Genomic DNA, 10968 nt, shown 5'->3' on the forward strand with positions numbered 1-10968 from the left:
CTGCTGGTGCGAATGTAAAATGGAACGAAAGTAGAATGACCACATGATCCAGGAATTCCACTTCTGGGTATATACCCCCACAAACATGAAAAGCATGGTCTCCAGGAGACATTTGTATATGGATGTTCAAACCAGCATGATCTATAATAGCTAAAACATGCAAGCAGCCTGAGTGTCCATTGACAACTGAATAGATTTTTTTATATGTGGTCCATTCACCCCAATGGAATATTATGCAGCCTTAAAAGGGAGGAATTCTGACACCTGCTACAACACGGACGAACCTTGAGGACATGATGCTCAGTGAAACAAGCTGGCCATAAAAGGACAAATACTGAATGATCCCGTTTATTTGAGGTCCCCAGAGAAGTCACATTCATAGAGACAGAAAGTAAAATTGGGGGCGCAGGGGCTGGAGAAGGGGTATGGGGAGTTCACTCTTTGGATTCTATTAAACTGATGGAGAGAAGAGAAAAGACAGAGACCAGAATGACTTACATTACAGGGAGACCTGATGGTTCCTCAGTAAGTTAAATACAGAGTTTCCATCTGACCCAGCAATTCCACCCCTAGGTATCTGCCCAAGAGAACTGGAAACATGTGTCCAAACAAATACTTGTACACAAATGCTCACAGCAGCACTATTCGCACTGGCCCGTAATCTTTCATCACAACGAATACACATGAAACAAAATGACAGCAAATTGCCAGATGGTTATCTACCAACTCAGTGGTTTTTGACCGAGGGGATTTTGACCTGTGGGGGACACTGGGTGATGTCTGGGGACATCTGTGGTTGTAATGACTGGGGGTCTCCTGGCATTGAGTGGGTGGAGGCCGGGGAGGCTACTCCACACCCCACGGTGCCCAGGATGGCCCTGGAGAGGATGACCTAGTCCTGATGTCAGCAGGACAGGGGTTAAGAAACCTCGTACTGACTCCTTTCTCACTTTGATGAGCCCCTGGTGATTACCTGTCCTCCCTCCCCCTTCTCCTCGTGTCCTGGAAAAGAGGGGCCGTCCTTCCTCTTTTCTAGGGAACAACATCTCCCTTGTCTTCACTTGGCCCCATCTCTGTCTCCTCCACCAGGGTTCGCTTCTCTCTCTCCTTAAAGCTAGTCTTCTCCACTGTCCCCACCCCTGATGCGACATACGTAGGACTATGTCACCCCCCAGCCTTGCCGCCAGGCACCCAGGACTCATCTCTGCGGCACCCCTGTCCTCCCCGTCCTCCCCTCCATCACAGCTCCTGCTGACGCACCTTGTGTGCTCCGACCAGAGCAGGGCTTTGTGGCTTGTCACCACGATCCCAGGTGGAAACACTCAGTTCCCACCCTGTGGGAAGGGGATTCAGGCCAATTTTTATTTCAATTTTAAATGACGATGGAATGGCCAGTGGCTGACATCCAAGTAGCAGTATCGTCTGTACTTCTGAGAATAATAATCTTTTCTCTGGTGTTGGCTATGCAAAATAAAACACACACACACACACACACACACACACACACACACACACACAGCAAGGGAAGGAGGGAGAGAGAGAGGCAGAGAGGGAGAGGGAGAGAGGGAGAGACATACCTTTTGATGCATTCCAGGAATTGGCTTCATAGTCATAAATGTAGACTTCTTGGTTCACGACTAACAGCAATACCGAACCAGCAAAATGTGCTGACGTTACTTCTGGCGTGCTAACCTACGTATGCGACAGACGGCACGATATCAATCCGGGCACCTTTTCGGACATCGATGCAGAAGGCAGTGCTTCTAGATATGCATCCGAGAAACGCTTATGCCAGCAAGAGTTGTCTGGTTCCTAGATACTGGAAACTATGCATCCTGGGGACCAGCGAGAAGTAGAACTGGGAGGTTAAAGTTGGCGCCCTCGGACACCTAAGTTCGCTGCATCCCCTTCTCCCATCTGAAAACCTCCTCTGAGGATACAGTCTAAAGCACAGATGACGGATGAGGAGCAGAACCAATAAAGGCATCACTTGGGAGAGAAACTGGTATTTTAACAGATGGCCCTGCAGTAGCATAGGTGTTAACCGTCAAATTTCTCAAGACAGTTACTGAGGGGGTACAGGTTTTTCTGTTGGGGTTCAGGACTACTTAGGGAGGCCCTGACATCAGTGCATGTAGTCTATTTATTTATAACACACAACAGTTATAAGGAGCACTTGCAACAATTCTGGTTCTTTTTTCAGGGGAAAAAAAGCTCCTATTTTGGGAGTAAGGGCAGAATAGAACCAACCCTTCTTTTGGCTTAGAATTTGCTCAGTGTCTTTAAGAGGCACATCATAAAAGAAGCCCCCAAACCAACAGGAACAGACCGGTGTGGCATTCCCGAACTGTATCTAATCCTAAGTATTATTCACGTCAAGCATCCTGCGGGTCATTGGGCAAAACAACCACCTGCAGTGCCTCAGGGATGGAGAGTGGAAGGAGGCTGCTCTCGAAGTTGTCTCTTGTCAGGAAAGCTTGTCTCCTGAAATAAACAATAAAAGAGTTCAGTCAGGACAGTTTCACACAAGAAAAGAAAAAGACAGTGGCAGGCAGTCTAAAACTGTTCCATTCAAACAAAATTCCTTTCTTAGCAAGGAGCCATCGTGCATCTGTCTGTCTGTCTGTCTGTCTATCTATCTGTCTATTTACCATCTGTCTATTTTTGCATGAGTAAACCTCTAAAGCCCGGATATTTGATATCTTGAAATAATAATATTATTTCAAAAGCATGATCACATCAAAAATAAAATGATACAAAGTGTACATTAAGTGACTGTTTTGCTCAGGATGAACTTCAGTTTTGTCTTTTTAAAATATTTCTATTGCTCTGATCCCGCTAAAGTAAAGGAATGTGTATATAAGAAAGAAGCAATGTGTTCCCTCACGCAGGAGACCTTTAAGAAGCAAAAGCCCAGCCGTGGACACGGTATACCGCTTCCTTATCCAGGTCTCCCGTCCCTTTAGCAGGAGAGTTTTATGGTTTTAGACAAAAAGGAGTTCCTGAGTTAATTCCCATGTATCGTAAAGTTTTTGCTGCTATTGTGAATGGCACCCCTCACAAGTGCCTTTTATAAGTGGTCATGGCTAGTTCACAGGAGAGCTGTTGATGTTTTTTCATGTCAGTCTTGCGTTTGGCCATCTTGATGCAATCAGTTATTACTTCTGCTAGTGGGTACTCATAGACTTGGCAGACGTTGTCTCTTTCAATCTAATTGTGCTTTATATTTCATATCTTTGTCTTGTCGTATTGATGGGGTGGGACTACTGATAGGAAGTTGAAATGAGAGTGATACGGTTTTCTCAGTTATTTTTACTTTTATATTGTCTCTTTTACATGGTTAAATACTGTCCGCACAGATTCTGTTGACATCAAAACCAGCAAAACATTGGGGAAGGGAGGAACTCTGAAGCATGAACTAGGGGATATTATTTTGTCTATCTATTTTTGGTTTTGTTTCTATTTTAGAACCTGTCAGTGAAGTGAGATTTCCAAAAAAAAGTTTCCTGAACCATTGCAAGATTTTCACCTACTTTGACCTCAAAAAAAAACAAAACCTCTGATTCACTCATTCATTTGGCACACATTTATTGAATACCAGGCTCTAGGGACATAAAGATAACCAAACATAGGCTCTTCTCATAAGAACCGCTCTACTTCACTAGGAAAAAAGTATACAAAGAAGGAAGTTTGGGGTTGAAATACATATATAATGATCACTTTTCCAGGAAGCACAGCTGTCAGAAACCTAGTTAAAAATCCAGAACTTAAAAAAAGAAAAAAGAACCCAGAAGTAAGTAAAACAAGCTTCGAACGTGCAAAGTGCAAAATCAACACCATACTGTTAGTAGACTCCAGGTCAAATACTTCACTGATATTCTCTCCTTTAAATTTTATGTGGTCTGGTTTTAGACACAATTTTAAAACAGTAAATTAGAGAATGAGTGGTGGACTCCCATGCCAGTCTCTGCAAGCACTGGCATGCTGACAGCCACACAACGTGATGGCTGTCAGCAAGGGAGAGAAAAGAAGAATGCTTTCAGAATTAGATGTATCACGGTGTTATAGCAAAAGAGGACAGCCAGCCCAAAGGGTGAGGGTTACCGGCATCAGCCTCTCCACTACTTGGAAAACTCGAATGGCTGCCTGTCTCCTAAAGGATCAAGGGTGAAGCTTCTGAACCACCTACAGGGAGATCCGCTATCTGAACTCTATCCATCTCCCTACTCCAGGGCTTCTCACCCCAGCACTAGGGACGTTGGGTTCAGACCATTGTCTTGTAGGGAGCTGTCCTGGGCACTGCAGGAGGTTGAGCAGCACCCCTGGCCTCCACTAGATGGCAGTAGCATGCCCCAGGCATGACAACCACAAATGCCCCGCTGTGTTGCCCAGCCTCCCCTGGGGGGGTGCAGAATTGTCCCCAGTTGAGAACTACTGCCCCTGGCTCATGTCTCACCACACTGGACTTCTGTTTTACACTCCAACATCACATGCCATATTGTGTCTTTTGTTCATGCCATCTGGTACTGCCTATTTCCTCCAAAGCCAACTCCCATTCATCCTGTGTGGTACTCAGCCTTTACGCTGGAAGACAGGAAGTCTAACTCTTAGCTAAGTAGAGCTCTGTGCCCTTCTCCAGGCTGATACCCCATTGTTCCTCCTCAGTTAAGTGCCCTTGACTCAGTTCAGTGCTTTCCAGACCTTCTCCACCCACTTATCCTAATAAGCTGAAATCCTACCTGGGCTAAACCACCTAACTCGGCTCAGGTGCCTCTTCCTCCATGCAACCTTCCTTGATTTCCCCACAACCCCTCTTCCTCTGAGCCACCATTCTTGTAACCCTATCTCCCTCCAGTGCTGCCTCCTGGTCTCTCACTGGACCACACCTCAGCTTCTCACTTGTGTCCTCCTTCAGTCTCACCTCTCTGCCTCCTGTTTTCCAACCAGAAGTCAGTGGTCCTTCAAAAGAGAAGTCAGATCATGTCCCTCCCCTGTCTAATCGCTGGTGGCTTCCCACGAGAGTTAAGCTGAAATTCAGATTCATCACCATAGCTGACAAAGCCCCACGTGATGACACTTTGATGTCTCCCTTCACACTTTACTCTCCATCATGGTGCTTGAGCTGTTCTCCCAACAATCAGACAAGGTCCTGCCTCAGGGCCTTTGCATATGCTGTCCCTGCTTCGAAGAATGCTCTTCCCCTTGACTGCAGGGGGACAAAGGCCTAGGGCAGGGTATGCATTGGGAACATAAACAAGTTATCATTGTAGGTTAACTTCCTGGAAGTGAGATCTTTGTCTGAGAACATGCATTGAACATTTTGACAGATTCTGCCAAACCGTCCTCCATAGAAGAGAGACCCACTTAGCCTCATCCTCCTTTGCCCTCATCCTCGCCAACACAGTGGGTGAGAAGTGGTATCTTATAACTTTATTACGCATTAGTTTCTTATTTCCAGAAGCTGTTGGAGTCCAGTGCTCTCTGATTCCAGTGTGTTCTGGGAATGAGGTGCCATTTAAGTGTTTTGCTCCACATGAGAGGTCCAGCAAACTTTTTCTGTCAATGGCCAGATAGGAAATATTTTAGGGGCCTCTGTCTTCACCCATTCATCTCTGTGAATGGTGCAATCACATAAAGGAATGGATGTGGTCATGTGCCAATGAAACTTTATTTAGAGACAAGGAAATGTGAATTTCACATCATTTTTCAAGTGTTGCAAAATCCTAAGTCTTCTTTTGAATTGTTTTCAAGTGTATAAAGATATAAAGACCATTCTTAGCCCACTGGGCTGTAGACAAACAGACCACAGAGCCTTCTGCAGTGAGGGAGAAGCCCTGTTTCCGAGCTGTCCAACACGGCAGCTGCTGGCCACACTGAGGGCTTGAAATGCGGTTGGTTTGACTGTAGATTTTTCTCTGTATTTCATTTCACTTAAAAATATTTAATTTTTAAAATTATGGTAAAATCCACATAACTTAAAATATATCTTTCACCATTTATTTTAATTGTGCTAAAATACACATTTAAACCATTTTGAAGTGCACAGTTCAGTGGCATTAAGCACACTCACACTGTCGTGCAACCTTCCCACCGTCCATCTCCAGAACTTTCTTATCTTCCCAAACTAAGACTCTGTCCCCATGAAGCATTCACTCCCCCTTCCCCTCCCTCAGCCCCTGACACCTACCACCAGCTTTCTGTTTCTGGATTTGACTCCTCTAGGGACCTCCTAGGGGTGGAATCAGACAGTATTTGTCCTTCTGTGACTGACTTTTTTCACTGAGCATCATGTCCTCAAGGTTCGTCCATGTTGCAGTGAGTGTCAAAGTTTCCTGCGTTTTTAGGGCTGAATGATATTCCATTGTATGGATGGACCACATTTTATTTATCCATTCACTGGTCAAAGGAAATTTTAAATGTAAATAGCCACATGTGGCTAGGGGGATTTGATAGGGCAGCCCAGTCTGAAGGAATGACACAGGAGTCAAGTCTTTTCATTTGAGATGCTTCTGCTGTGGAAGTCCTCACCCTGTTCTGGGCCAGCCTCCACCCTGGTCCCAGGAAGACCTGTCTCCTTCTCCGTGGTCACCCGCTCTCCCCAGGCCCATCCAGTCAGCCTCCAGACTCTGCCTCCCTAGCTGCTCAGTCTCTGTAGTGACCTCCCTCCTTTTTCTGTCTGGGCTTGTGGAGAGAGTAACATGAGCTTTGGCTCTCCATATCCCCACTTTCTCTTCCATCCTCCCATCGCCTCCAGGGGCTGCTTACCCACTCACGGGCCCTGGCTCCTCTGTGATGGCCTCCTCTTCAGCTCTGGCCTCTCTCTTTCTCTTCCCTCACCTGCTGCAGAAAATCGATATTCCCCAGGGTTGCTGACCGCTAAACAGGTGATTCCTGGGAGGTCGCAAGCTCCCCACCCCATGAACGACCAGTTTCCGTCTCCGGTCTTAGGTGTCATTGGTGTCCTGCAAGAATCAAGTCATCCCCAGCCGCCGCCCCATCCCTGTTCTCTCCACTGGAAACGTGGGAGCCGCTGTAAACTGCGTGCTCGCCTCCCTTCCGCCAGCAAGTCCTGCTGAGTCTGCCTCCTTCTTCTCCATGTGGCCTTTCCTTCTGTTGAGGTTTTATAACGTTGTGTTGTTTTGGGGTTTTTTTGGCCTGGGTTTTCAGAAATCCTCCTAAACACAAACCGTGTAGCCCTAAATCCTCCAATGCCGTTAGGATGAGGGATACCCACTTTGGTATGCTGCATGGATCTAGTTTTTTAGCTTTGCACCCTGACAATCCCAAGTGCATGAGGTTTCCACTCCTCTGAATGTTCTGCTCCATGGCCATTCATATTTGGTTCTCCCTTTCTCCATGGTGAACTCCTATTCATGTTTCAAAGCCCAGTTTGGGCATCAATTCCCCAAGAGAAACTTTCTAGGCATTTTCTCCTCAGATTCCCCCATAAGCATTTATAGTAAGTATCTATGACAGGTGGTACCATGCTATACTGTCATTATTTTAGTGACTTGTTGGTCTCTTCACCTCTCTTCCTCCAGCCTCTACCCCAACTGTGGACTCCCTGTAGACCAGCACCTAGCAGCTCAGGACCAAGTTGTCTTTCATAATGTTGACTAAATGAAGGAATGAGGGCAAATATAATGTTTTAATAGAAAAGAAGGTAACAATACCTAAAATGGTCACTTACCCTAGATACAGGGCTATGTTTTTCTTGCAAGGATGTTTAATCAAGCGAGTTGTCGCAGATGAAAAATACAGGAGGTCCTAGAGAGAGAGAGTCATAAAACCTTCATCAAATCAGTAGTAATAATTACCTGGCAAAAACCATTTCCTAACGTGCAACACTGAAAATGTAAATGTAAAAAAAAAAAAAGAAAATGTAAAAGTGAAATCTAAATTAGGCAGGTGGGTTACATCTAATTTTCCTGTTTTGATGTCATCCCTTGGTCATGTCAGAGGTCACCAATGGGGGAAGCTGGGTGAGGGGACCTGGGACATCTCTGCACTGTTTTGCAGCATGCTGTGAATCTATAATTATGTCAAAATTAAAAGTTTAGAGAGATTCCCAGGATAATTATACACGTCACATCTCATTCTTGTCTCTGTTATGTATTTCCAGGTTATTTGTTATTTGAAAGAGAGGCCAGAGGACAAAAATCATAAAGCTCGCGTTAGAAACCAGTCACTTGATTTAGAAATGCTGACACCACTTCTGAAATAACGCAACATCAATAGGAAACACATTTGAGATGACAAAATAGTTTTTTCTTCTTGTATTTATAGGCACACGTGGGGTAAAAGGAAATTTTCTCCTACACTACGTCATGTAAACAAAGTAAGGGTTTGCTTTCTCTGTCCCTCTGCATTTAAAACCTTCTATCAGATAGAACGCTAGATAAAAACTCAGGTGAACTGAGTCCTAAACCCAGAGCCCTCTCCTGGCTTTGCTGAGGTTCTGTGGTCTCTCTCGACCAGTTTTTTAGTGACATGGGAAAGATTATCGCCTACTTCAAAAGGCAATGGTAAGGATTAGATTAAGTCATGGTCTATGCCTGCCACAACACTGACACCCAAGCAAGACTAGAAAAGGTTCCTTGTTATCCAGCAATTAGATGAAAGTGAAGCGTGAATGTTAAATATGGACCCACATACCCCTTGAATTTTCTGTCCATCGTGAAATATCTTTCCTGTCCTCACCGTCTGCATGCTAGAGGTAAGAGACGAGAAAACACCTGTCAATGTTTGTTGAGTATTCCGCAGGACTCCTGCCGGGTTGTGTCTGGGTTAACAGTGCAGCATGTTCTTGAAGCTTCTAGACTTACGGGAGCCCCCGGAAAATCTGATGAAAACGTGGTCCCTCCTTTCCTGAAACAAACTTATTTATATGCAGAAATGGACATATTCCCGAGAGCTCTTTAAGGCTCACTTGCAGACCCCAGTTTAGGAAGATTTTCTTTTTTCTTTTCTTTTTTCCCAATCTTGGTTCTCAGTCTTGGATGTGTGCCAACCCTGGGGGCTTGGTAAACTGTAGATCACTGAGCCCCACTTCTGAGCCTCTGATTCAGTAGATCCAGGGAACTGCAGTTCTAACAAATTCCCGAGTGATGCTGATGTGGCTGGCCCAGGGCCATGCTTTGAGAACCAGTGTGGGCAAAGGGGAGAATTGGATGTAACCAGTCTTTTCAGATTTTAGGACATATCCTGACAGTAAATCTCACTGGAAAACCCTACTCCTGACTTCCCTGTTAAAGGCGAGTGTGTCTTTAATTTCGTTGAGTCTGTTTTCACATTCATCAAGTAAGGTTAAGGAACCACTACACCATGAACCTTGTCCTTAAGATCAAACGAGGCACACCAGAAGCACACATTAGCTATTTCATCGGCAAACAGGACCCTGCTCACTCCAGGCAGGACTTCCCTGAGGGCAGGACCTGGGCTTTAGCATCTGCCCAGCCCCCACAGCACCTCGTGTACACTCTTTACTAATCTAACACTTACTGAAATCTAAAAATTTTATGCGCAAGGAGTGAATAAGAGAAACACTCTATACCCTCATGGAGAGACTATCCCAGTGACAGCAAGAGACAAGAAAACATTTGTGAAAAGAGTAATGGAAGTTAGTGATGATGGGGAAAAGCAGCTATGGGGAGGAGGGAGGCTTTAAATAAGGAAGTGTACTATTTCAGTCGGATCTGGGTGATGAGGAAGAAGTAGTGGGGAAAAGCTGGAAGCAAAGTGTTCCAGGAAGGAGTACCAAACGCCAAGTCTCCCCCCGTCCCCAAGGCTGGCCCGCGTTTGGCATATTCAAGGGACATGTGGCTGGAGCAGTGATTCAGGGGTGGGCAGGGGCCACATCAGTGGTTGTCACATCCCGAGGGGACCCTTGGCAATACCTAGAGACATGTGATTGATGGGCAGGGCTGCGGAAGGAGGTACTACTGGCATCTAGTGGGTGGAGGCCAGGGATACTGCTCCACACTCGATAATATGCATGATGGCTCCACCCCAGAATGATCTGGCCCCAAATGTCAGCAGCGCTAATGACGAACCGTGGGCCAGATCATTCGAGGAAATGGAAGGCTGCGCAACGTAACTGGGTTTTATTCTGAATGCCACAGAGAACCAGGGGAGGGGAATGACGAGGTCACACTCGTCTATAAACAATCCCTCCGGCCAGGATCAACAGGAGGGCACGGACTAGCGTGGTGGAGGTGGCCTGAAAGGGTCGGAATCGGACCAAAGTTTTTAAATGGTGATGAGAGGACTTGGTGATGTGCTGCAGGGGTCGGGGGGAAGGTGAGAGAAAGGGCGGGTATCAAGTTCGCTTCCTAGAGGAGTAAACTTGGAAACCTCAAATAAGATTGCGGGGCGGGACGTCTTTCCTGCATCCCACCCAAGCCTCCGCTCAGGGATGAGCCCGCCCGCTCCCCAAACCCTGGGGGCACCCTAGCCAAGGGAAAACGGCCCCACCGGCACAGCGGCTGAGCTCTGGCCAGCGGGCAGAGCCGCAAGGTAGTCGCCACCACCATCACGAACACTAGCATCTCGCTCTGGCCGCCGCCGCCAACCCACAGCCTCTCAACTGCTGTTGCGAGGCCCTTCACAGTCTGGGCATGCGCAAACTGGAGCCTGCGTCTACGCACGTCCGCCACGGAGCCTGGGCATGCGCATCTCGTTCCCCGCGAAGCCCGAATCCGTCCAGCTCAACACGCCCCTCCATCGCCTGGGCATGCGCAGACGATCGCCCGTGGGCTGTCTAGTTTGAGCATGCACTTAGCATCTCCCAGGAAGCCCGAATCCGCCAACCAGAGCTTGAGGATGCGCACGCCACCCAAGTGCTTGGACCGGTATGCCCACATGTTCCCAAAGCTGCGCTTGCAGCCGCAGCTCCTCTCTTTCTAGGGACCGTCGTGCGTGCCCACAGCCTTCCAGGCGCGCTAGCTAGGAGGCCGGAATAGATGGACG

At 46.8% G+C, this 10968-nt stretch overlaps 1 protein-coding gene across 1 annotated transcript in view; it reads right to left on the reverse strand.

The window, feature by feature from the left end:
- The window catches only part of CATSPERD (cation channel sperm associated auxiliary subunit delta), a 40601-nt gene extending 29756 nt beyond the window's left edge, over positions 1-10845 (reverse strand). The window contains exons 1-5 of the mRNA XM_010966939.3: positions 10474-10845; positions 8656-8710; positions 7691-7767; positions 2412-2484; positions 1578-1692 (exon numbers count right to left, since the gene is read on the reverse strand). Of these exons, the coding sequence (XP_010965241.2) occupies positions 1578-1692; positions 2412-2484; positions 7691-7767; positions 8656-8710; positions 10474-10547 (394 nt within the window). The 5' untranslated portion in view covers positions 10548-10845. The remainder of the gene's footprint in view (positions 1-1577; positions 1693-2411; positions 2485-7690; positions 7768-8655; positions 8711-10473) is intronic.
- Positions 10846-10968: the final 123 nt, after the last annotated feature.

The sequence above is a fragment of the Camelus bactrianus genome, chromosome 22 (assembly GCF_048773025.1).
Source record: "Camelus bactrianus isolate YW-2024 breed Bactrian camel chromosome 22, ASM4877302v1, whole genome shotgun sequence".
Taxonomy (NCBI): Eukaryota; Metazoa; Chordata; class Mammalia; order Artiodactyla; family Camelidae; genus Camelus; species Camelus bactrianus.